The 27900-nt window shown below is 39.9% G+C and overlaps 1 protein-coding gene across 2 annotated transcripts; it reads right to left on the minus strand.

The window, feature by feature from the left end:
• Window positions 1–572: 572 nt before the first annotated feature.
• LOC117477453 (protein-serine O-palmitoleoyltransferase porcupine-like) lies at window positions 573–27884 on the minus strand. Of its 2 annotated transcripts, XM_034124126.1 has the most exons (16): window positions 27415–27483; window positions 18927–19076; window positions 17515–17658; window positions 14563–14755; window positions 13378–13421; window positions 12277–12458; window positions 10918–11048; window positions 10748–10768; window positions 9320–9334; window positions 9099–9224; window positions 8454–8554; window positions 7543–7619; window positions 5696–5759; window positions 5427–5512; window positions 2393–2503; window positions 573–1219 (listed from the first exon to the last, which is right to left on the minus strand). In XM_034124126.1, the coding sequence occupies exons 3-16, from the start codon at window positions 17648–17650 to the stop codon at window positions 1118–1120; spliced, it is 1389 nt and encodes a 462-aa protein (XP_033980017.1). In that variant the 5' UTR covers window positions 17651–17658; window positions 18927–19076; window positions 27415–27483; the 3' UTR covers window positions 573–1117. The 2 variants fall into 2 exon arrangements, with proteins under 2 accessions (XP_033980017.1, XP_033980016.1); XM_034124125.1 differs by lacking the exons at window positions 573–1219; window positions 2393–2503; window positions 5427–5512; ... (10 more) ...; window positions 17515–17658; window positions 18927–19076 and adding exons at window positions 23637–25351; window positions 25797–25947; window positions 27659–27884 and having other exon boundaries at window positions 27415–27502.
• Between the last annotated feature and the right edge of the window lie 16 nt (window positions 27885–27900).

The following is a 27900-nucleotide window of genomic DNA, read 5'->3' on the forward strand; positions in this document are numbered from 1 at the left end:
TGCAGGCAAATACAACAAAAAGGAAAGTACAGAGAGGCAAAAGTGAACAAAAAACAAAAGATATCTCCGAAAGAAAATCCTTGACCGACAAAATGGTGCAGGAATGAGTCCTAAAACCTGGAAATGGGTCTGCATGTTAGCTCTTCCTGTTCCTGATTCCTCTTCTCGAAGTCAGCGACTTTTTAAATGTGTTTGTGGTTAGAAGTCTAAAATAAGGTCTGTGGCTAACACAAGCTGAAGAGATTTTATCCTCAGTAAATACCCCACAGGTGAATTTAAAAACGGCGGTTGCTAACAAGTGTCTAAAAGAGACGACTAAATGTCATCACGGCCAACATTAGCCGCCTTTAGCTTAGCGGTGGTGACGTGAAGTCATGTGACCGTGTTGTAGTTCCTTTATAGCCCAACATTAGCCGCCTTTAGCTTAGCGGTGGTGACGTGAAGTCATGTGACCGTGCTGTAGTTCCTTTAAAGCCCAACATTAGCCGCCTTTAGCTTAGCGGTGGTGACGTGAAGTCATGTGACCGTGCTGTAGTTCCTTTATAGCCCAACATTAGCCGCCTTTAGCTTAGCGGTGGTGACGTGAAGTCATGTGACCGTGCTGTAGTTCCTTTATAGCCCAACATTAGCCGCCTTTAGCTTAGCGGTGGTGACGTGAAGTCATGTGACCGTGCTGTAGTTCCTTTATAGTTAGCTTTTTATTTCAGAAATCATTAAGTGGTGTTAATATGTGAAGATTATCCTGCTGAACAAAACGTGTAAGTATCATAAACTTGTGTTTTCCACAGAGATTATTTTCTATAATAATCCAATGGGAAAACCCCATTGCTTTTTGTGGAGGGAACCAGGGAGACGCTGCCTTCAGGGCCCTCTCTTTAGGGACAGCTTCTAATGGTCAGGTTGAGGATTTCAGGGTATAACTTGGAGCGTAGGGAGTCAAAAGAACACTAATATAGATCCAGTCCCCAGCAGGTTAGAACAACAGACTACCCAGCATGCAACCTGAACACTGTGTGCTGGTTCTCTGTTCTCTTCTGTCTGCTGCAGAACAAAGTCACAGTGCAGACGTGGAGCCTTTCGTCTCTCCTTATTGCTTCACTCGCTCCGTGTGCCTTCATCAGAGGATGAGTCGGTATAATATCCAGGATCCGAATGTGGCCCAGTGGCTCATCCAGCTCAGCTCCGACCACTTCTGGATGGTATGATGGGTGATATCGTCCTGTGGGGGGAAGCACATGCTATGTGAGCTCAATGGGGCAATGGATATAAAAAAACTTTTAACATTTTTGGAGAAAAAAACGATTTGGTATTTTCTGGACATAGGCTAATTTAAAATCGCCTATACACAAAATTAATTATACGACATGTTATATTAACATATTTGCATGTGTGTTACATTCACGCCCATATTTGGGAATATATCTCTATACAATACATATTTTTGTATTCCTTATTATAGTGAATTTTATTTATTTATTTCATATCTTTGACAATTTTGCACTTTGCTGCAAAAGACTAATACTTCTTAAAACTGTTCAGCCCTCCTATTTTTTATTTGACAAATGTTTATAGTTTTGTATGTCACATTTTCATTGCATTTATTTTCTAATCTATTTTCTTGTATATTTTTATATAATATTTCTTTAAATATTTTTGGGGCGTTTAATTTTGTTGTTCTTATTTCAAAGTTTTATAAATCCCAAATGTTTTTTTCTTTATTTTGTCAATACTTGCTTTTATTTTTCAGGATTCGTACAGCTTAAGGCAATCGAAATTAAAGACTTTAATATATTTTCTTTTAATTAAGATGTTTTTTTTATGTGTCACCAATTTTACAAAGAAAAATTCAAATGACTCATCGTTACTCGTGGTTCTGTTTACTTTAACATAATGTCTTAGCAATTTTAGGACTTTTGAAAGATTGATTTAGGCCTTTCTTATGAATTAAACACCTTTTAAGATCCCCCAAACCCTGGTTATTAACTTAAAATTATCCAACTGTATTTATGTTGCACCAATAAATCAGAGCACATCCCTGTCAGTACACTATAAACTATAAATACTGCAGCTGTGCTCAATTCCCCATATAGCGCCTCACATATCCATATGTCACATGGTGTGCTGTACATTGAGTACAGTGTGTATAAATACAGTCACACACACACACACACACACACACACACACACACACACACACACACACACACACACACACACACACACACACACACACACACACACACACACACACACACACACACCACACACACACACACACACACACACACACACACACACACACACACACACACACACACACACACACACACACACACACACACACACACACACACACACACACACACACACACACACACACACACACACACACCTCCTCCTCATCCATGTAGTCGACGCTGGAGTTGAACACGGAGCCCAGGTACGTCAGGTGGAGGATCGCCAAAGCACTGAAGGCGATGTTGATCAAAAACACCCAGAGACCCTGCAGAGGGAGAGACATCATGTTAGAAAAAAGGATTGTGTATATATTTTATTTATTTTTTGTTTATCCAAATATTTTTATATTCTTTATTTTATTTATTTTTGTCATTGGTCATTTTTGATAATTGTATTTTAAATTAAGAAAGTTGGTCTTATTTTTTCTTACTTTTACTGAGTGGTTTCTTTGTTATATATTGTAGTATGATACTTTAACTTCTTATGTTTATTTAAAAATCGTTATTTTACTTTCTTATGTTATATAAATATCTTTGCTCAATTTCTGAAGGTGGAGCAACTGTCCTGAAACCCAATTTCCACCGTGATAAATAAATTACTTTGATTGATTTTGGAATTTGAAACCACCATCATTTCCAGGATGTGTAAAGTATCATCTGTAATATGTTTCCATCACTGCAGGCGACCTGTTCCTGGCATAAATCATAATTAACCCCCCCCCCCCCCCCCCCCCCCCCCCCGCTGCTCTTGATGTGTGAAACCAATATAACAGGAGGGATTTTTGCTGGGCGCTCTGCCAGTAAACTCCTAAAATATATCAACTGAAAGTGAAGCAGACCACAGGAACTGCTGCAGTGTTTCTTCTGGCATGAAAACTTAATTTGCACAATAGTTTTGTGTTATTGTAGATACAATAGTCTTAACAAAAAGGCAATTTTTCATAATAATAATAATAATATTTTTTAATATAAGCAGAATAAAAATAGACTTTACTAATGGAAACTGGGCCAGTAGATTTACTTTGTAGCTGCCAGCAATGCCAGAGGAAAGGCCATTTGAACAGATCAAATAATTAAAGGTCCCATGTCATGCTTTTCTGGTTGTTACCCGTCCCCTTGTGTGTTATGTATCTTTTTCTGCATGTAAACGGTCTGCAGAGTCACAAACCCTCAAAGTACACCCTGTAGGGCAGGGGTGTCAAACTCAATTTCATCGCGGGCCACATCAGCATTATGGTTGCCCTCAAAGGGCCGGTTGTAATTTTAACACTATATAAATATACATATATAAATATCAAAATAATGTTTTATACTGTATAACAATATTGCCTCTGCATTGGAGTATTATTGGTTTTGGCAATAACTACGTCTGAAAGCACATGGTTGTGCATTAATGTATTGTGCACGTAGACACAAAAATACTGTATGTGGGCTCAGACTAACATTTCACTCTCTTACTGTTACATAAATCCCATGAATTTATGAAATTTAGTTAGCCTCATCATATCTTATCAAAAAGAGATACAATGTTTGTGAAATCTATTTTTTGTGAATAATAAAGTATTTTTCTTTTGTATATCAAGCATTATTTAAGTAGGCTATATTTCATTTGAATTCAGCAATAATATTTTAATAGTCTGAAAGCCAAGACTTTGAGAACCCCCTGTCCCAGATCCTGCTGTGTTACTATCACCTGTCACTCACTATTTCAGTAAGCAGTGAGTGGGGGGGGGCGGCGGCGTGTTGAGGAGGAACAGAGTGAGAGGGGACAGGGATCGCGGAAGTTTTCCTCCTTCCTTTACAAACTTTACACAAGTATTTATAAGTATTTATCGTCTGAATATAGCAAAAAGACGTTCATACTCTGCAAGCCAAGACCTCATATATTTTAATCAACCAGAAACCGGAAATAACCGTAACGCGAGTTTTTCTAAAACATAATAAATCCATGTGTGTCTCTGAGCCGCAGCAACACCGACTGATTCTTAAAGAGCGGGTCATTCTGTCTGTTTGTTCTGGGACTGGAGTTGCTTGTCTCGGTTGCTGAAGCAGACTTTGCTCCGTGTTTGGTGTCTCTGTGCCGCTGTAAATTCTGTTCCTTCAACTCTGTGTCACTCACAGTCACACACTGGTCACTCACCGCCTCAGAGTGCCGCTGCTGATAGGAAGTCGCTTCAGTGCGCACGTCACAAAACGAAATGCATTTTGGGACATGCAGTTTATGGGCAACGTGCTTAAACGGCATGTAACCGTATAATAAACTGTTTATATTCTTTGCGAGCTCTCGCGGGCCACATAAAATGACGTGGCGGGCCACATTTGGCCCGCGGGCCTTGAGTTTGACACGTCTGCTGTAGGGAGTAAAACTCTAACACAGAAAAGACCTGTCTATGCTGCCCCAGAACACCTCGTTGGAGATTTCTCTTTTTCCATTGTTTTCTTCCTGGGTTCTGTGACGTGCCCATACCCAAATGGACCCATTAGTCCAAATGGACCAATCCGCGGAGCCGTTACGTTACGTCCGCGGATTGGTCCAAATTGACCAATCCGCGGACTTCCTCACACACACACACTCAATCTTTTCTCAGCTGCAGCTCCGCCAATTTCTCCTCCCTGAGACGGCGGGACGCGGCGAGGCAGTGAGTCGGTGTGTGAGCACACACAGAAACTCCCAGCCAGGCTCCGGGTGTGTGTGTTCAGGCTGGGTTTCGCTGGGTTTCGCTGTGTCTCGCTGTGTCTCGCTGTCTCGCAGACGGCCACTGGGCTCATGGGGGGGGGGGGGGGGGGGGGGGGGGCAGGAGCTCCAACAAGCCGTTTAGGACAGAGAGTGAATACACATACTATACAGAGATGCTGTATGAGAAACCAATGTGAGTTTGGAACATTGAACAATATAAATGTATTTTAGTAGACCTCAACAATGGAATTATGATCAGTAGAAATGGCCATGACATGGGACCTTTAAATGAAAAACAGGAATTTAACATATTTGTATTACTATATATAACGGACATTGTCTTAGTAATTTAAAATAATACATATTGTAATTATTTTATATCTAGGTTTTGTGATTCTTATACTTGATTTAATTTATTTATTTTATGGGAAAATGAGCTCCTCTGCTAATCCTAAAGCCCTGATAATGAAACCCCCGCTCTGAAAGGACAAAGAGAGGAAGATGCACACTACCTTTTTGTTCCGGTGAGTGCAGTTTGGCAGACATTTCTTTGACAGAATACAAGCATTAAAGATGGCTGCGAGCCTTTTCCGCAACACTGAAACACAAAACAAGAGCAGAGCATTAAGGAGGAGGCAGAGGAAGAGCAGCTCTTCATCCAGGAGAGGGAAATCAAAGCGCTGAACAGAAACAGAAACAGTGTTAATTAACCATTACTGCAGAGCCAAGCACCGTCTTTTAAACAGAAACGGTTGTAATGTGGAAAAGACAGAAGCATTACCGTGCTCGATGTACGTGATGAAGCCGAGAGAGAGGAGCACCGCGCCCAGATGGAAACTCAAACCCTGCAAGATACGAGAGGTCAAATCTATACAATGCACTTCAGACACACAGTACAAGTATAAGGTAGGGTTGATTTATATGGTTTAAAAGGGCCCTGTTATGCCTTTTGGGGTGTTCCCTTTCCTGTAGTGTGTTATATAGGTTTGTGTGCATGTAAATGGTCTGCAAAGGCTAAAATCCACATTTGTTTACTTCTGGAACATGAGTGAAATCACAATGTAACACTCATGCTCATATTGGCTTGCACTCCAACACATTGTACGTGATAGGCTAAGGGGCGGGACATCTCTAGGCGGTTGACCAATCACAACAGAGCCGGCCAGCTAACCAATCAGAGCAGACTGGGCTCTGGTTTCAGACAGAGGGTGAAAAGAGGTGCTGCAGCACAGGCAGTATGAGAAAAATAAAGAGCTTTTTGAACATTAAAGCATGGAGACATGTAGAGACACTACATACTGATATACACCTGAACATCAGCAGGAGAGGACTCTTTAAAGTAGAGACACTACATACTGATATACACCTGAACATCAGCAAGAGAGGACTCTTTAAAGTAGAGACACTACATACTGATATACACCTGAACATCAGCAGGAGAGGACTCTTTAAAGTAGAGACACTACATACTGATATACACCTGAACATCAGCAGGAGAGGACTCTTTAAAGTAGAGACACTACATACTGATATACACCTGAACATCATCAGGAGAGGACTCTTTAAAGTAGAGACACTACATACTGATATACACCTGAACATCAGCAGGAGAGGACTCTTTAAAGTAGAGACACTACATACTGAAATACACCTGAACATCAGCAGGAGAGGACTCTTTAAAGTAGAGACACTACATACTGATATACACCTGAACATCAGCAGGAGAGGACTCTTTAAAGTAGAGACGCTACATACTGATATACACCTGAACATCAGCAGGAGAGGACTCTTTAAAGTAGAGACACTACATACTGATATACACCTGAACATCAGCAGGAGGACTCTTTAAAGTAGAGACACTACATACTGATATACACCTGAACATCAGCAGGAGAGGACTCTTTAAAGTAGAGACACTACATACTGATATACACCTGAACATCAGCAGGAGAGGACTCTTTAAAGTAGATACACTACTGATATACACCTGAACATCAGCAGGAGAGGACTCTTTAAAGTAGAGACACTACATACTGATATACACCTGAACATCAGCAGGAGAGGACTCTTTAAAGTAGATACACTACATACTGATATACACCTGAACATCAGCAGGAGAGGACTCTTTAAAGTAGAGACACTACTGATATACACCTGAACATCAGCAGGAGAGGACTCTTTAAAGTAGAGACACTACATACTGATATACACCTGAACATCAGCAGGAGAGGACTCTTTAAAGTAGAGACACTACATACTGATATACACCTGAACATCAGCAGGAGAGGACTCTTTAAAGTAGATACACTACATACTGATATACACCTGAACATCAGCAGGAGAGGACTCTTTAAAGTAGATACACTACATACTGATATACACCTGAAAAAAAGGCCCCTTTGATGTAAAAATGGTAGGTGGAAAAAGTTAAAGGGTTTTCTAACATATTCTGTATATTTTTCCATTATTAATATGTATACATTTACTGTAAATGTTTATTTCTTTATTTTTTTATGTGCAATACCTTGTAAACATGTTACTGTAACAAAACAATTTCCCAATTTGGGAACAATAAAGTGCATCTAATCTAATCAAACACTGTAAAACATCGACTCTCTGAGTACTCACGTGCAGCAGGGCGCTGGCTGTGTACGTCACCATGATGGCGGAGAACGTCCCGAATTTTAGAGCGCTCTTAAATACATCTGTGAGACGAGAGCATCGGCAGAGAGTCAGTTTAAAAGAGCCGTTAGCATGTTCATGATGAGACAAACACTAAACAGCTGCTGCCATAATCAGAGATGGCAAAAGTACACACATCCTTTACTCAAGTAGAAGTACAGATACTCATGTTTAAAAATACTCTGGTGAAAGTAGAAGTACTGACTAAACTACTTTACTCAAGTAAAAGTAAAGAGGCTTTGAAATGTACTTCAGTAAAAAGTACCCATAACTAGCAGCTGTTTTAAAGAGTACCTGACCTCCCTTTATATTAATAGAACAATAATGTCATTGTTAGCTAATGAATGTTTCCATGCTGAACAACGGCAACATGACAACGTTTTCATTGGTCCCTCTTCTTTAGAGAAGACCAGGAAATGATGGATACACGGATCGTGTTCAAATCAATAGGCACGCAATGACTCTAAATAATAATGATCACGCCACCAAACACACATTCAAACTAAAGGAACCAGCCTGTTTGGAAAATGTGAGAAGTAGAAAGTACAGGTATTTGTGTTCAACATGTAAGAAGTAGAAAGTACAGGTATTTGTGTTCAAAATGTAAGAAGTCAAAGTAAAAAGTCGTCAGAAAAATAAGTAGTGGAGTAAAGTACTGATACCAGAACAATGTACTTAACTACAGTAACGAAGTATTTGTACTCCACTACTTCCCACCTCTGCTTATGTGTGATTGCAACATCGGGAATGCTTGGAATTTCGCTGCACTCTGTGTCGTGACAATAAAGGAATCTAATCTAACTTTGATGTCCTTTTTTTGCAGCTCAACCATAAAGCAGTCAGAGCTGAAGACTCACAGGTGTGCAGGAAGCGAGACATGGGCAGGTTCCAGGAGGTCACCACCTCCACCATGGAGCGAGGGAACTCGATGCTCAGAGGCTTGGAGACACTCAGATCCCTGCAACACACAGAGGGGAAGAGGGGTTATTATTATGTGAATGAAGGGGAACACACTTGAAAACATGCTGCTCCAAAAACAAGCTTTTTTCACTTGAAATAAGAACAAAAATCTGCCAAAAGAACAAGTGAAAATTTGCTTGGTAACATTTCTTGAAATAAGAAGGGATATTTAGATAAATCAGATCTTGTAATTAGCTGGGAGAACTCATTTTGAACTATATTTTACCGGAATCAGGAAATGTTGTGTTACAATATGAGCCACACATGCTCAAACGTTTTCTGTTTTCTGATGTTAGTTGGTGATTTCCTAATAAATATGTAAAAAAATATGTGTTTCTTCTGAGATACGACTCAAAATAAGAGTTTTTGACTCAACAAGATGATGCATTGTCTAAAAACAAGACCCGATATCTCACTGCAGTGTTACTTCTGAAGTTAGTGTGTCTTATATCAGGTGTAGAGACATATTCTGACTAGATATTAGACACATATACTAGACAAGATTTCGAGTTTTTGTAGTGTGTTGCACGTGCAGCTCTGACCATTTGAGGTTCTCCTTCTCCTCGGTGAAGCCCGCTCCGGCCAGAGTCGCAGTCGTCTCGCTCAGATAACTCACAAAGTAATTACTGAAGTGGAAAGACATGGTGTTCTCGTACGCCAGCAGCCACCTGAGGATCAGACAGATGTTATATTGCAGATTTCAGGTTAAACCAAACCAAATTAAACAAAAAGATGTATTATAATTCAACATTGAAATACATACTTTGCTGGTGTTCCCCTGAGAAGCAACAGAATAAGGAGAGAAAGAGTAGAAGTTAATGTTAGTGATATATTACATTAATTTGATGTTTTACTAAAATATGACAAATTCTCTTTTCATTGCTAAATCAGCTTCCATGATTAACACTATTTTGTGAAATGTCTACGGTATTTTTAGAGTGAGTTGAAAGAGATTATCACTAGACAAATGCACTTTAAAATGTAATCATGTTTTTTGTATTTGTGCATTTTCTTCTCACTTAAAGGGCCCATGTCATGCTTTTCCGGTTATTACCCGTCCCCTTGTGTGTTATGAAGGTTTTTATGCATGTAAACGGTGTGCAGAGTCACAAACCCTCAAAGTACACCCTGTAGCGAGTAAAACTCTAACACAGAAAATACCTCCCCAAAACGCCTCGTTGGAGATACGTCTTTGTCCATTTGATTCTTCCATTTCGTTCCGGGTACGGCATGATGTCAAGCCGTACCCGGAACGAAATGGACCAATCCGTGGAGCCGTTACATTACGTCCGCGGAGCCGTTACGTTAAGCCCCCGCTGATTGGTCCAAATTGACCAATCCACGGACTTCCTCACACACACATCTGTGTGCAGAGAGCAGGCAGCTCTGCTGATTTCTCCTCCCTGGCTGCAGGCTGATAACAGACAGTTGGGATCGCGGCAAAATTCTCTCTGCAGACCCATTCTCACAGCGTTTATCAACCTTTTTCTTACTCAATATCAAGCCACACTTATTGTTTTTACTTCGACTGTGACTTTGTGTGTGCTCAGGATGAGTTTGGCTGTGTATCGCTAACAAGGAAACAACACCTCCACGGAGCTCAGCGCGATTCACAACGTCCCGACCAATCAGAGCACACTGTGCTCACAGGGAGGGTGGGGGCTGGAGCTTTGGGAGCTACAACGAGCCGTTAAAGGCAGAGAGTGAAATTCAGTGAATACACGTAGTTTACAGAGATGCTGTATGAGAAACCAATGTGAGTTTGGAAAAATGCACAGTATAAATCTATTTGAGTAGACCTCAACAATGGAATTATGATCAGTGGAAATGGCCATGACATGGGCCCTTTAAATAAAAAATGCTGGATATAATTTTGCGTGTATTTTTTTTTTGTAGCAGTGCACTAAATGCAGGACAAAGGCATAACTGACTTTAATTTCTCTTTGGTATTTGTACTGCAAGTTATCGTTATCACAATATTCAACAAAGTAATTGCATATTTTACTCACATCATGCATCCGTGAGTATCACCACATTTTTAAACATGGTGAAATATTTTGATAAATAAGAGAGTGAGACCATGATGTGGGTAAAGGTGTTTAACAAAAGAAAACACATGCATCAAAGAATAGAAAACATGCAGACGGCAAGTTCTGTATCAGAGTCCTTGAGGTGGACTCTTCTTTGTTACCTGATCTTCCTCCTCTTTTTGCTGTAAACAAAGCATGACAGTTATTATAGGGACAATAATCGCTTTTCTCTGAGCGATATCTGCAACACTGGTTAACTCACAACACAACTCTGAATTGACTGCAGATAAGAAGAACGATGTGTGTCTCTGTGTGTATTAAAGTGTCTCACCCTCGCAGCAGCTTGTCTCCGTAGAGAGGTATAAAGTAGGGAAAGAGGTACGGAGCCACGCAGTTAGAGATCACCAGGCAGAGCTGACTCTTCACCCAGCTCACACACACCTTACTCAGCCAGGAGAAGCTCTGAGGAGGAGAGAGAGGCACAGATATACTCAGATATCAGAGAGTGAGAGAAAATCGTATACATTTCACCGCAATTTATACATTCTTCAGAGATACCATTAGAGCCACATGCCTTCATTTTTTACACATTCAAAGCTTCTCTAGAGGTTTTGAATGAAGCTTTGATGTCTGGTGTCGTATTTGTAGATATGTTGGTGAATGTCGTTAAAGAAACGCAATTGTTGATGCTTTTGTAATACAGCTGTGTGCCTCTGTTACTGTGCAGCAAGTGTGACTTCAAACAAGCTTTTTAGTCGCATTGAAAATGTTGTTTTCTGAAAATTAAACACCAACAAATATGGGGCGAAGCCTGCGAGCTAGTTCAGGCAGTCGACTCGAGCACTTATGCTGCATTCATACATAACGCCCCTTGCCACTCTACAACCAACCAAACAGAGTCTCCTTAATATGCCGCTCTATTTAACCTGCCAGATATCTCTCTATGCATTGCTTGCTACTGCTATTGCTGCAGCTACTCTACGTCGCTGCTGCTTGCCTGCCCCACCACCACCCCAGCTTCCACCTGTAGGCTCGGGGGGTTAGTTATCTAATCATCACTCATCGTGCTATGTATATCTGTGGAGTGATGAGGCCCGAGCCTAGACGCCAAACTCAACTATATGCTGCTTCTAATAAACATGTTGAAGAAACACGTGAGTTGTCTGACTGAAATGGTTTTAAGAAGAATATTGGGTAAGATTAAAACATGCTGTCTTGTTTTTTTAAAACATGTTGAGTTTTTGACTTCACATCGCTAGGATTTGTTATGAATAATAAGCAGTTAATATTGTACAATACTAATAATATCAAATTATATAAAACTGTGCAGAAATATTGACTTTAAACACATTGAATAGACAGAGGAAAAAGACAAAATGTTGATAATAATTTGAAAGTTATGATGGGAGCTTCTGGATCTATGTGGTACAACCTGATTATAAGAATATTAAAAATAATTTTGAAAAATAAATACAATTTAAACTTTGAAAAATACTACCAATAATAATAATAATTTACAAAAAAATATATATATATATATAATACTGATAATAATAATAATAATAATAATAATAATAATAATAATAATAATAATAATAATAATAATAATAATAATAATAATAATAATAATAATAGTGGAAACAAATACTAATAATAATAATAACAACAACAAAGTCTGTATCACACTGACCAGCCTCCGCCCCTCCACAGCCTCTCTGTAGCTGTTGAAGCTGATCCAGGGCCCGAAGATGACCGTCCCCACAAAGTAAATGTATCCCATGAACTCGAGGGGCGAGGGGACGCTGGAGACCACTCCTCGGTCCAGATCGAAGGCCAGAGAGATCGCCTTCATCGCCACCACCATCTGAGAACCTGGGAGACAACAGCAGCAAGGGTTCATCGGCATAATGATCAATCACTACAGCGGCCATGTTGGGAATGGACATCTGAAATACCAGGCTCGTCTAAAAATGTTTTAAAGTAAATAGACAGAAAATAGTGCAAATATTATGGAAGGGACCTTAAAAGACATAATAACATCAACAAACAACGCTGCAAGTACAATGCAGATATAAGTAAACTATTAACATGAAAATTGGATAAGGTGGAACAAAATGTAAAACAGAATACTGTAAAGTGGAATAAAAACTACATATTGTGATAATACCTGAGCATAAATGGGTGGACTGTTAACAGATGAACGTGTGAATGACAAATGAAAGTTGTGCAGTCATTGCCGGCAGAAGTCTTGATGAATTAAAGAAAATGAAGGCCGCCTTTAACAGCAAAACTATATGAAAACATCCATTTACAAACTCTCACACAACTACAAACAAGGTCTCATTTATCCAGTCTGATGTTTACCACTTAACTAAAACATGACTTACAGCACTACACAAGCGTAACACTGTTTAAGAGAAAGTGTTTTAAATAGTATTTCCGTTACAAAAGGCATGTTTGGGAATAGGTGAGCATCCAACTGTTGAAATAATAGTTTTTCTGTTGCATAAAACGCTCCCAATTCTGTTCAATTCAACACGAATTTTCTCAGTTTTTAGATTATGTGTTCACTGTGAATGCATGCAAGAAAAAATAGGTACATTTCTTCAAGAATTCAAGGTAACAAGGGGTGGGTTATTGATATACAAATTATGATGTGGTGTGGTGTGGTGGGAATATTTCTCAAAGACCATTATCACTGCTAGATTTCTAGGTAAAACCACTGCATTAATTGCTTTTATCCATCAGAAATGTGTTGAATGTTGCCGATAACATCCTTGTCCTACTGTACCTCTCATCTTGTGCCAGTTGGTGGTGTCCATCATGTGCAGCTCTCTGATGAAAATAAACAAAAACAGCTTCAGTTTGAAAGGTCACCTATTATGCAATTCCTGTCTTTTCTACATCAACATGTGTCCCCTCTTCTTCATGTCTCTTCTACATCAACATGTGTTCCCTCTGTGGAAAGAGACTCTGAAAGTTTCAGGAAAAAAGATTCTCTCACTTTTTGTCCTGATCCATTTCTATAAAAACCTGTCTGAAAATGAGCTGATCAGATTTTGGCCACTTTGTGATGTCATAACGATTTTTTGGCTTGTGTAACCATTAGCCAATCACCAACCAGGGTAACCCCCCCCCCCCCCCCACCTTATCACCTGAATCTCCTCCTAGAGCACCATTAGGCGCTTTCACACCAAGTACTTTTCCCAGGAATAGTTCCCCGGAAATCTTTAGTTCGTGAACTATCTAGTAAATCGCGTTCACACCAGAATAAGTTCCCTGAGGGAAGATTACGCAAATGAAGCCGCTGACGTCACTTCTTCTTCTTCTGCTTTGGGTTTACTGGCAGGCCGCAAACAACTTCACGGCGTATACTGCCACCCGAAGTCCCGGAGCCCCCCGGACTCCGGGACTTCGGGTGGCAGTAAATGACAACCCGAAGTCCCGAGTAAATCGCCAGAAGCGCCGACACCTCCTCATCTCCACCGCTCCCACATTTTATTTTGTGTTGCCATAAGTTAGTCTCTCTCCGTTGGTGCGCTGGGCTAATACTAATGCTAACAATGCTAATGCGAGCAAATAAAATGGCGGCTTCACAAAACTTTTCAGAGTTTTACGGGGCGTGGTTTGCAATTCGCCCAGCCAATCAGAAATTGGAATCTTTTTCCTCCCCAGGATAGTACCACCTCTCTAGCAGGGACTGAAAAGGGGGGAGTGGCTCCTTATTTTCATCTAAAGTAACAGACAGAGAATCAGCACTTTTGAAACAGGGCTGAAACAGAGGGGATTATGGGATGCTGCAATGATCTGTTTGGTGTTTCAGCCAATCAGAGACAGGCTCTGTATATATCTGAGACCTATAATATATTGATGAAAAACAGTATAATAGGGGACCTTTAATATCTTTCTCGCCACAAATTAAACGTCCCTGCTACACTGATTTGTAATCTCAGATGTGATGTGGTGCCGCTCTCACCCCAGCAGCAGGTAGATGAGCACGGTGATGGAGAGGAAGGTGCCTCTCATGGTGGAGTGTCTGCAGAGGAAGAGGAAGAGGTAGCAGAGCAGGCTGAGCAGCACCACCCAGATCATGTGCAGCTCGAAGAACAGGTAGAGGGTGTAGAAACCCCCGGCAACCGTAACCAGGTGCTTTAGGAAGGACGGGAGGCCTGAGGGGCAGAGAGAGAGAAATATGAGAGAAGTGCAGTTTTATTAAGTAAAAAGACGTCTGAATTCTTTTACGAGTGTGTCACAAGTTGTCACAATCTTGCACTAATGTACATTCTCAAAGATATTGAAGTGGCTGTTATTTTGTATATAGTGATTGCTGTGCTTTTATTTATGTCTTAATGTGTGCATATGTATAAATGTGTCTGTTGATTGTGTATATATAGGTATATACATATTTGTGTGTAAACGGTATTTCGATCTCTCTGTCTGTACACACAAAGATTGACAATAAAGTTGACTTTGACTTTGATTTTAACCTCTTTCCTTCTCTCCTTTGATCCTCCTTAGCAACAGTCATTATTTTGCTTAGCAGCGGTGTGTTATCGAGTATTAACAACCTCTGAAATGTCCAAATTGACCAATCAGAATCGAGTATTCAGCTAAACCGTGTGAAGTGAAGTTCAAATACCTCAGACAATCTTGCACTAATGTACATTTCCCAAAGATATTGAAGTGACTGTTATTTTGTATATATTGATTGCTTTTTATTTCTTTCTTAATGTGTGCATATGTATACAAATGTGTCTGTTGATTGTGTATATATATAGGTATATACATATTTGTATACATATTTTTATATATCTTTGTATTTTTGTATTCGGGATTGTGGGAAACGGTATTTCCATCTCTCTGTCTGTACACACAAACTGAAAGATTGACAATAAAGTTGACTTTGATAACGCTGCATATGTTTGCATGCATGTAAAGATAGAGTATGGCGTTAATTGATATATATTTGTTCTATGATTAAACTCAATCTGTATATGACTTAATTTGGCAGTTCTTAATTAAAGGAGAAAATACATTGCATCATCAAAACAATCTACTTTTTTAACTTATTTATTCCACCCTATAATAACCAGGAAACTGCTATATTCCTTTTGGTTTGGAAATAAAAAAATGACCTTTAATTTGTAACATATTTTATATAATATCCTGCTTCATATTTAGTTTACTGTAAATTGGTATTTCAACTTGCATATTTTCTACTTTTTTAATGTTGTTTTATTTCTATTTGATATGTTTACATTTTAGAATTGTTTATTTCTACTCTTTTCATTTCTCTTTTATGCTGCTGCAACGCAAACATTTCCCAAATTGGGATCAATAAAGTACATCTTATCTTATTTGATCTTATATTTAATCCACACACGATCCTATAACCCCCATTTTAGTCTCATTGCCATTATTCTCAGTTAACCTCTGGATTGATTTAGAGTCACATGGTCTATCCCCACCATAAATCTGTAACATTACTTTAAATGTATGCCCATATCTTCCTGAACACAATCTCAGTACAACATACTAGACTCTATCTATACTTAAAATGACTTAAGGCAGCGGTTTTCAAAGTGTGAGGCGCGCCTCCCCTGGGGGGCGCCAGAGAGCTTCAGGGGAGGCGCAGCGTGAGAAAAAAATAAAGAGAAACAATGAAATCTAGCTCGTTAACTTCAGCTAACTTTATGCGAGCGGCAACATGGATCGATTTTTAGTGAAGTTACCTAAAGTGAGAGAGGAGACAGCGTCTGGCCACCCCAGTTGGCAGCTTTGTTTTGAAATAAAAGTTGTGGCTCATCGGACATTTATCAGAGAAAATCCCTGATGTCCGAGTGCAAGTGAATGCAGCACAAGACGCGAGCCTTGTAACCCTGGCGCGAGCGAGGAAATGTGATTGGCGGCGATTTCATTTGAACGGGCGGCAGAAAACGAGAAGCATTCGGACCCAAGTACACGGAAGGAATAAGGTATTTGCGGTCTACAATGACAGAGAAGAGACTGTCAAGTTTGGCTGTGCTCAGCATTGAATCAAAACGCACTAAAGCTTTGGATGTTAATACGTTTGTGAGGCGTTTTGCTGAACAAGATGGTAATCGCCGCATTCAGCTGTAATAGGCATGCCAACTTGATGCTCTGCTCACGGATGACTCGAGCATTAAAAACTGTTAAGATGATGACCTTACGTGTGTACATATATTTTTTTCTTTGTGGGGCTCTGCCCTGAGAAAGTCAAATAAGATGGTGTGTAAAACTACACTGCCCAGACAAAAATAAGTAACCACTTTGATTTCACTAGGCCAGTAGGTAAGGGCATTCCACTGGATAATAATACCCCTGCATTATAGCAACAACAATAATAATAATAATAATAATAGCAATAATAATTGGGAGGGGGGGCGCGGCTGTTCTTATATTCTCTGAGGGGAGGCTCACCTTCCCACACTTTGAAAACCCCTGACTTAAGGGAACTGTCTTTTTAGCTGTTAGGGCCACACATCTCTGGAAAAGTCTTCCTGTTGGAGTTTGTCTTACAACCTTGTTGATTTCTTCAGAAAATCTGTTTTTTAAACTCGCTTTTCGCATTAACTTTGTTTCATTTATTGGACTAGCGAGCACTTTTCAGGCACGTGCACAGATAGACCTCAAAGGGGGCCTGAGCACCGTCCTTGTGGCTCTCAAACAAGAAAAGTGTCCTTTTTCCAAATCACTACATTTCTGTTTGCAACGGAGGTGACAAAGGCCATCGTTGCAAATATTATTCAACACAAACTTAGCAATTTCAGGCATTTATTTAATAGAAAATCGCGTGCGTGTTCTTTTATGGATTTGGGCCCGTACCCCTTTAACACCCTCTGCATGTGCCTGATTCTTTGGAAGCTGCAATATAAATAAAGTTATAATTAGCTGTAGAGAGTCTCACCCAGCATCCAGAGCAGGCGGCAGAGCAGGCAGATGAGCAGCAGCTGCCACACCTGCTCCAGGCCCTGCTGGGCGGTGGGCAGCAGGCAGCCCCCCCACAGCTCCTGGAAGAACTTCTGCCGGCTGAACGCTCCCATCTCTGGACCTTCAGAGCAGAAGGGAGAGAGACGCCATGTTTTAGAGCAACAGAAACACGTATCACCAGGGTCAGCATATGTTTAATGCATTAGATCAACATACTGTATGTGAACTGCTGTTAAGTAAGGCTGCAAATAACCATTAGACCATTGACACCTAATTGTTTACTCGATAACATGTGAGAAAAATAGTGAAAAGAAAGACCAAGGGGATGTCTTTAGATGCATTGTTTTGTCCGTACAAAAGACACTTTAGTATTTATCAAACAGTTCAAAGCTGGAAATATCCACATTTGAGAAGCAAAAAAAGAATGTCTACAAGTTTTGTATAGAAAATGTGCTTTTAAATGAACGATTGATCATCAAAATAGTTGCCAATTCCTTTCCTAATTAAACTTACCATAATTGATATGTCGACTAAACATTAAAGCTGATTTGGCATTACATTGTATGTCAAGAACATAGTAAAAAGCCCAAGGTAGAGTCTTAAATGTCTTGTTTTGTCAGTCCAAAACCCGAAACATATCCATTTTATTATAATATAAAACATAGAAAAGCAGCAAATCTCCATATTTTAGAGTCTGAAACAGCATTTTCTACAATCTCTGCGTGAAAAATGACTTTTAAACTATAAATGTATCGGAAAATCGTTGCAGCTTTTCACTGTTTCACACATGAGCAAACTTGCAGGCAAGCAGAGACTGCCACTCACTCACTCTCAACAGACACATAACTACAAATCCCAGCATGCACAGCACCACTACAAATCTGTGCAAATCCATGCAATGGCTGTCAAAGTTTTGGCTGATTATCCTGAAATATCTCTACGCTCAGTACTGCTAAACATATACGAATGCATACGTTCACTCTGCAGCAAATGCATCAAACTGGAAGTGCTTTAAAATACCTTAAATATGCACAGTGTAGCACGGTACCATCATGCTGAATTATTTAGCATTATTTAAGTGTATTGAGGACTTATTTACAGTGCATTAAGAGGAATAGTATGCATGTTTTCTCCGCAATGCAGTCGGCCAAGGTGAAGAGTTGACTCACAGCTGCAAGACAACAGCTGCAACATGCATATTATCTTTTTCAGCCATTAGCAGAAAGAGAAGCATCTTGTTTTCTTAACCTTGCTTCACCTAGCCCGCAGCAGGGTTTACAGTCCAGCTATCAGCACTATAACAAAGTCGGTCTCCCCTGCCCCCCACAGCGGATAACCGTGCCCCTCCTCCCCCGGTCATGTCAGTTATTTCTCCCGGTTTAGACCCACCTTTCCCGGCAGCAGCTGCAGCTTCCTCCCGGTGTTTCTACCGTCTCCCGGCCCGGTACAGCTCGCCGTGTTTAATGTCGCTCGGTCCGGATGCCGCTTCTCTTCTGGAGGACTCCCATTGTCACAGCATCAGCACCACTGGACTCTCCGCTGGAGAAAAACCAAGGAAGAGACGCGTCAACCAATCAGCTGCTTCGGTGAGGACGCGTTAGCCAATCACCGCTCTCGTTGCGTGTTGGGTGACAGCCAGCTGGGCCAATCAGAAGCCTGGTCCACTGTGTTCGGTGCTTTGTGACCAATGGGATGTGTACAGCGTGCAGATGGAGTCAGAGGACTAGCATCTGGCTCAGAGATCAGAGGTTTCTGGAGGGTGAACTGTGGCTATGATGACTAATACAAAACATGCACTTAACCTACTTTTTCTTTTGGAAACTATTGCCAAAGAACAAAAAAACAATGTGTATATATTTCTGAATGATATTGAATCATTTGTACCAAGCATGAGCTGCAGAAAAACAATCAGATAGCAACACGGTTCTGTAGCAATGTGACTGTGTGTAACATGCGCATAAGCTATAAATTGAGTTGTATTCAAATGTTTGCAGGTCTGTGTTTAGTGAGTTAAACTTTCAACAATTACCTATTTTTTATTAAATAATGCAAAGTCTGCAATTTTAATGTACATACATGATTTAGATCCAGATGCTCCTGGGGCAGAAAAGCCACCTGCGAGATAGATGTATCACAACCTGGCAACACAGCTGTCTTGCAACTTATTAGGCATTAGTAAATGATAAAACCATTAATAAAGCGTATTTAACATGCATAAACAGTGGATACAGTGGTATCATTTTAATACAAAAACTATTTGGAAATACACTACAAATAAAAGTACAATAATAAGACAAGATGGAGATACAGTTTGTGAAATGGGACACTTAAAGGGGACCTATCATGCAAAATGCACTTTTGTACGTCTTGTATACATGAATATGTGTCCCCGGTGTTCCAGGGAACTCACCAAGTGTCAGAAAACACAACCCTCTCTATTTTCCTCCATACCCAAATCTCTAAAAACGGGGCTGCAACGGATCTGATAAAAACTGATCCAGATTTGAACATTTCTCTGACGTCAGGACGGAGGAGCTGACCTATCAGGGGAATGAGAGGTTGCCGTGGCATGGTAACAGCATGGTAACACGACGCTCATAACTCTGCCCCCTCCTTTGCAGGGGGGCGTGGTCAGCTGCAGCGCATGCAAAGACAGGGTGGAGGAGAGCAAAGAGAGCGAAATGAGGCATGGCTAAAATGCATGATCTGTTTGGTATTTTGAAAAAGAAAACGTATAAATATACCTTATATAGGTATGGCCCTACAATATATTATTCAAATATAGCAGACACCATGCTTTTGTAATTAAAAAGCATGAACATGTCAAAAATAGTCATTGTGAAATGCACAAACATGAGCATTTTGCTTTTTAGCAGCAGCCTCATTTTGTTTTACTCTTAAACCATGCCGTAGTAGAAGTAAAAACACTCTTTGGGAACTGCAAGCAAGCAGAAAGTCCAACAAACAAAGGCGTAAAAGCAGGGTATGCAGGAATCCTGAAGTCAAATGTAATACCTTTTAAGACCTTTTAAGACCCTTTCCATACATTTTAAGACCTCATCGCCACTTCCAGTTTTAACCGGTTACCTTGGCGACACACTTTACCTCACATTGACTATATACAGTATTGATTGTCCTTCCTCCTTATCTTCCAACCATTTGGACGCAGACTTGCATTTCCCCATAACGATGTCGTTTAACAACCGGCGTAAACGGACCTTCGTGCGCTATCAAGCAGTGAGCGTGCGATGTCCTGTTCAGATGACGTCAAATCCAACGGGATGCCATAAATAAACTACACAGAATCACACTACACACCTACGCAATGATTACATTCAGGCACACTGTAGGTAATACCTTGGAAAATGCTGTTTAATACTTTTTAATAGCTTTAATTTTCGCTAAATTGATTTATCAACTTTTAATACTTTTTAAGACCCCGCGGACCCCCTGAAAAGCTCCTTATTGTTATTGTACCGTGGGCTTTATTCTGCAATGGGATTGTTCTGCGGTTCAGAGTTAGCTGGCCGCTGTAATGCTTGATGACACACGGGTAAAGAGGTCAGACCAAGACGAGGAGAAAGACAGTTTTGGGTCACATTAACAATCTCTCGAGTGCCTGCATCTGGAGAAATGTGAAGAGACCACAGAAACATCCACCCTTTAAGTGTTTACGTAACAATAAAAGTACAATTATTTGTATTTCTCTCAATGTACATTTGGCTTTTTCAGCGAGGAGAGATGTCAGGCGGACACAGAGTCCTTTGGATGTTATTGTTTGGTTTTAATGTCAGTGTTACAAGGCAAACATGCTATGACAGTGGTCTCAGCCTGAGGCAAGGAGAACATTTGATGTTATAACATTGCCATCCAGTGACTGAAACTAATAAAGTTGATTGAAACATTCACAAGAACCAGATAATCAGAGGTGATATGTTAGCATCTGCTGCATCAACAATTACAGGAACATTAAAACAGTTCAACAAAGTTTCCTCTCTCAAAACACCAGCTTGCTTTCTGCCATTTTGAGATGTCACTCCACACAAGGATGTACTGCTTGTGTGGAGTGAATACAACTTGATACAAATTAGGATTCATAGATTTAATTTATATCAGAACAAATGTGAGATCTGACCAACATTTTTTTTTAGATTAAAGTCAGGATTCTGAGAAAATAAAGTACGAATTTTGACTTTTTTCCCAGAATTCTTAGAAAGGAAATTCTGTCTTATTTCTCGTAATTCTTAGAAAACTAAGAAAAAAATAATTTGGACTTTTTTCAAAGACTTCTTAGTAAACTATTCCATCTTTCTTTCTCAGAATTGTTGAAAAAAATATTTCTACTTTTTCTCAAAATTCTTAGAAACAGAATTTTTTCCCCCCAAAAAAATGATTGGAAAATGAATTCTGTCTTTTTTCTCCAAAAATAAAATTAAAATAAGTTTTCTTATTTTCGAAAGTTGAACTTTTTTGGTCAAAATTCGGACTCATCCTAGAATTCTGACTTTCTGTACAACAGATGGAGAACGTTTGATTTGCAATACACTACAGGTGATGATCTGATTTTAAACAAATACAAATGTGAAATTATCAGTTATTTTACTGGCACTGAGAAGTAGGTAAGCATCCGTCCTTGGATTGAATAAATCCATATGAAGCATCCCTTATTGCTACAGTATATATATACATTTCTACAATATGAAACAACAGTGTTCACAGGGTTGCTAGCCACAGAGGTACATGATGCTACATAATGATATTCATGCTATCATTCATAGCAATGTGAATGTTCTCACAGACAATACAGACAACAATCTGAGGAGTACATGTTCCACCATCCAGGTTAATTAAAGAATCTCTAACTTAGAGAACAGTGTAAAAACTAGTCACTGATAGACAAGAGACCAGTGGCGAGCCGTGAGCTTTATACCTAGGCCCTCTGACCCCCACCTCTTCCCTCGAAAAAAAGAAAAAAAATAGTTATTACGTCACAGCGTATACTTCAGCGGAATATCAAAACAACGGCCCAGGGTGCAAAACGCATCAATGACAGCGACCCTCTACCACACAAAACAACACCTGTGAACCCAATTTGTGTTCTTTGACATTGAAAATGATATTGCATTGTGTTTGTTACTTTCGTATGTCTTAAGTGTAATTTGGCATGCTTTTATTTTGAAGGCGAGTTCACGCTGTTGACAGGAAGTTGTTGTTGCTATGGAAACAAGAAAAGTGTCACAGCGGGCGGAACTCGTCATAAAGTCCGCGATAATAAAACCCACCCATTTAGAGGGAAGATATGATTGGTCAATTGTACTGTCATTTGACATTACTCTCTCGTTCAGTTACTATAGCGGGCCCTCTGTGAATCGCAGAGAGGCCCGCTATAGTAACTGACATTCAAACAGAGACTGAACAGGCAGATTCGAAGGATTTATTTCTTTGGAAATGTTATTTTATTAAATCAAGTTTTTTTTCGGTAAAACTAATGAAAAATATAACAAAAATAATATTAAAAAAATATATATTTTATTTTTTTTTAATGTTTTTAAATATTATTTTTGGGAATATCTTAGGCCCTCACAGAGGGCCTAGAGGGCCCTGACGGCTCGCCACTGCAAGAGACAGAACCCAAAATACAGAACCCATACTAAATAAAAATAGCAGCAGTATGAGATCAGAAATGTAAAACAATATCTACAGTATGTGAGTCAAGACAAGAGAAGTGTGCAGCGATACATTCAAGGTTTACAAAAATCTAAAACGCCATATTCACGCCATAAAGACAGTAACAGAAGTTCAATAAAGTAACAGTTTTATCCACAGTATCGAACACAAACAATGCATTTGACAGAATGTGTTTTAGCTTAATGATACTAAGAACCTGTGTTGATGTAATGCTGCTTTCCAGACAACTCAGGACTTGAACATTTCCCAAAATCTTCTTAAAAAAAGCACAATTAAACACCACTTAAAAGTGGAAGTTCCTGCTTGTAAACTCGAGCCCAATGAATTCAATCCTAGTTCAGGAAGAAGTGGTTGTCTTACGTCACAAAACAAGGGTATTGTGACTGGTGAACTATCAAAGAAAAGGCAGCGTGAAGTAAATATGCCAGTATTTAATGACAGTAATACATGATATCATACACTTAAAAGCTGTATTGCATGTACATTGAGATCTAAATATGTTGTGATGTAGCAAGTTACTGGGAGAAAACTCTAAAAGTGATCTCCTCTGCACCAAAATAAATCAGGGAAATATCACAAATGCTAAAAAGATATTTGAGCCAGCGCTATGGAGTTAGACACATCAGTTTATCATTGTCAATCATGGTTTTGTTATTACGTTTTGAGAGGTGTACCTGAACCCTTTGGATGTCAAATCTTCCGAAATTCAAAATGGATGAATGGGAAAATCCTGACCTTCGAGAAGGGGCTAAAATAATTAGAAAAGCAATTTATCTGTGATTATTTTTGACTGATATTGCAATTGTGATATGATTTGTGATTGATGACCTTTACACTATTAACTTATTATCCATTAACAAACAATTGATTACGTAGTGATTTTTAAGTCTGTAGTATATGATGTAAAGCCAGGCGATCTCTGCAGAATGATACACTTTAATATAGAAATGATTTGTTTTCAATACAATTGACTTCATTACTGTTCTACCTTGATTTGTCTGGAAAGCAGCTTAAGTTGAAGGGAGATTTAAAACCTTACAGATGAGGCTAAAAGGCCAGTTTGACCACTTTAAGTTAAATTGCAATAAAACAGTGTTTGTTTTCAAAGTGTCTTCACAGATTTCAGATCAGATCGCGAACTCCATGTCGTAGGCAGTTTGTTCTTTCTTAATGTTTTCAACGCTTATCTCTGCGGGGAGAACCAGAGGCAGCTCCAGCGGTTCCTCCTTCACAATGTTCTTCTTTACCGGCACGGGTTTGCTCAACATGTAGTCGTAATTTCTGTCCACCTGTAGGAGCGCCGAGGTGAGGAAGCGTGGAGAGAAGAGCTGCAGAGAGGGTCTGAGCGGAGGTGGTGGAGGGGGAAGAGGTTTGATTGAGAGTTGAAGAACGTCGCACATGCGTGGCTTTAACCTGGCAATCAGCGGGGGTTCTAATGACAGCGGTACAGGTATTAGCATCGGATGGATCTTTGGTAAGCTAACCGTGTGTGAAGCGGAAGGAATGGCCTCCTCCTGCACACGTTCTGACATCAAATATATATTTTTCGGCTCGGCGATGGACGGTTCCTCTTCCCACACGGGAGCAGACTCGGCGACCGACACGACAACAGTCTGTTTGTGGCGTTTGCAGAACATGGTGCCGCACTCTCGGCACTTCCTGTTGTCTCTGACGTGCTGCAGTTTGTGGCGCTTCAGGTTTTGGCTCGTAGCGAACGCTCGGTCGCACATGTTGCACGGGAACGACAGCTCACACTCGTGCTCGGAGAAAAGAGCACGACCCGAGAAGATCTTTCCACACGACTCACAGACGAAGGAGGCGTTTTCTTCAATCTCCTCCTCTTGTTCTTCTTGTTCTTCTTGTTCCTCGACGTGTTCTTCTTGTTCCTCTACTTGTTCTTGTTCTTCATGCAGCTTCTTGTGTTTCATTAGCTGTGATATATTAGTGAAGTTCTGATTGCACTGCTCACACTTGAACCCCCCGGCGGGCAGGAACACGCGTTTCAGGAACACGACGGGACTCATATTTGGTTGTAGGACGCCCGTTGGAGCTTTAAATGGTGACGCTGTTTTGTTTGGGCTTAATGTGGTTTCAGTTTCAGTCTCTTCAGTCAACGATTCTCCTGCCTAAAAAACACAGAAGAGGATGCTTGTATGCCGTCTTAAACACAACAGGTCAAGCAGGTTTCAACAACGTACATATAAGACTAAGACAAGAACAATATAAATGCATTGAAGACATTTTTTTACTATCATAGTGCCAACGTATGAACTATAGAAAGTGACATCAGAGTTCCAGCTTTGAATGAAAGCATGAAAACTACTTTTTAAGTAAATGTGCCACAATCCATAATATGTCACTTACATGATCCATTCAGATCCGATGAAAACATATTGATCTTTCTGAACTTCATTTTAACTCCAAGGAATGTGTAGGACTTTGTATCCCAGACCATTTAGGGCTTTAAACGCATACTATTAGATGTTAGACTTGGATATTGCTGCACAATAAGAACACAAAAAAGGTTAACAATTATTTTCTAAACCCATATAATGAATGCAGAAATAATACCTCTTGCAGTGATGGAGTTGGTGATTTCTGTATTTCCTCAAACAGATCAGAAGTCTGGAGTTCCTCAGGAGAATCAGCTCGAGGTGAAGTTGTTTCTTCTTCCGTTTTCATTTTGGCTGCACGGGGCCACCTCTTTCTACTTCCATAATCCCTTTAAAAACAACGTGAAAACTATTTAATCTGAACACACAAGACATGTCTCACTTGTATCTATCGTCAAGGTGGTAGGAGGAGAAGTTCACACCTTTTTAAAGCAGTGAAGTGAGCATTAACAGCGTGTTTCTGCACTGCATAATTATCCACAAACAGCTTCCTGAGCAACTGTTAACACAATCTGTGTTAAGACATATGCACAATGGTGTTTATTATCGCAGACAAACCTCACATTGCAGTGTAAGGCATATACATTAATTACTGAGACGAATAGTAACACTGCTTTAAGACATTTTACTTAGATGCAAAACACCAGATATCAGTGTTATAATTGTGTATGGCACCTTTTTGAAAGTGCTTGTTTTACCCGGTTTTAATACTCTCTAAAGCACATGTGTCAAACTCAAGGCCCGGGGGCCAAATCAGGCCCTTGGTGAATTTAATTTCGGCCCGCAGGATAATTTGTAATTACTATTAGATCTGGCCCTCCGGTATATTGCACGCACACCTTCACCCAATCCCGAGGATCTCCTCAGCTCAGAGCCTGACCCCAAACATTGATGAACTTGCACCCAAGATGAGATGCCAAGTATCTGGCTTGAGCTAGCATCACAGAGCAGCACACTAAGTTTCAATGGATGTTTCCTTCTGCACTTTGTTTCTTGCGACAACAGGGCATGTTTGGTTTGAAGCTGTTGTTGGCCTGTGGAAAAATGTAATCATAAGAAATGAATGCAACTGATTATTTAATGTTTAATGTTGTTTTTATAGGCAATAATTTAAGCTTTGTTAGTTCCAGGTTTAATATGTGCAATAAGTTCATTTCAATAAGCTTTGCAATACACATTGAACCAGTCCGGCCCTCGACTAGTACCCATTTTTTAATCTTGGCCCACTGTGTATTTGAGTTTGACACCCCTGCTCTAAAATATAAATGTTGTAATCATAATGTTGAAAATAAGCAAATCCTCTCTTATAAGAAGCTTAAACTGGATAATGTTGCACAAATGAATGATCAAAACAGGATAATGTCTGCTATTTGGGAGACTATTTTTGTCACAGCAGCAGTGTACATTGTAGTGTAATACATTACACGAGTTAAACATATTCAAAAAGACACAATAGTATACAAATATGATACAATAAAAAATAACATTGGCGGCAAGTGTATACAAATTCACACTAGGAAGGACATGTGTCACTAGAGTATCTTAAAAATACACAATGTAAAGAAAATATTGAATACTCAATATAGCATATACAGTCTCACTAAGCTACAGAAATATATAGAAATATACAACAGACACATACTAGCATTGGAATATTTAAACATGTTGTTTATGTTTGCTAGCTAGCTCACTTCTAGCCTCAGTGTGTGGCTCTCATGTGTTACTGAGAGGCACAAACAGCGATAAATTACAAGTTAACTTTAGTTATTTAGTCATGATTAATGTGCATTTCTTACCTCTTAACTTTTCTCTTGGGGCTCTGTTTAGTGGAGGGAAACACAGAGGGCACGAAGTCAGGGCTGTCGTGCTCCAGGGACAATTCCTCTACAAAAACAGAGGAAACAGAGATGGTTTTTACTCAACATGTAACAACAAATCTACCCACATGCTCTTAATGTAATAGCAGTGTTGTACATTTGAAAAAAGGCTCCCCATTGTGACGCCCATTGGTACAGTAACCATTCAGTGTGCGTTTCTTACTTGATATAAAATGAGCGCCACAAACTTTCGCGTTTGCTCTGATCTCCTCTCCGTTCACTTCTCGGATCCTTTGGAGCCATAACTTCCTCCGGTTCGCCTGAAACGGTCTGGTTCCGGTCGGGATTCTGTAAAACTTCAGTTTACTGCTTGAAGAATGTCGGTTTTTACATCCAGTCACGCAGCAGGCCGACATTTTCAATGAAAAAATGTGTTTGGTTTCGGTAGCTTCTGGAGCGGAAGTG

Source organism: Trematomus bernacchii, unplaced genomic scaffold, assembly GCF_902827165.1.
Source record: "Trematomus bernacchii unplaced genomic scaffold, fTreBer1.1, whole genome shotgun sequence".
NCBI lineage: Eukaryota > Metazoa > Chordata > Actinopteri > Perciformes > Nototheniidae > Trematomus > Trematomus bernacchii.

Excerpts from the sequence above, each read along its gene's own strand:
- LOC117477453 (XM_034124125.1), bottom strand. The coding sequence starts at position 27,851 with ATGTCGGCCTGCTGCGTGACTGGATGTAAAAACCGACATTCTTCAAGC. Across the intron at positions 25,948-27,414 it reads CCCAAGAGAAAAGTTAAGAG|GGATTATGGAAGTAGAAAGA; the intron begins GTAAGAAATGCA and ends TTGTTTTTAAAG. Across the intron at positions 25,352-25,796 it reads CAACTCCATCACTGCAAGAG|GCAGGAGAATCGTTGACTGA; the intron begins GTATTATTTCTG and ends TGTGTTTTTTAG.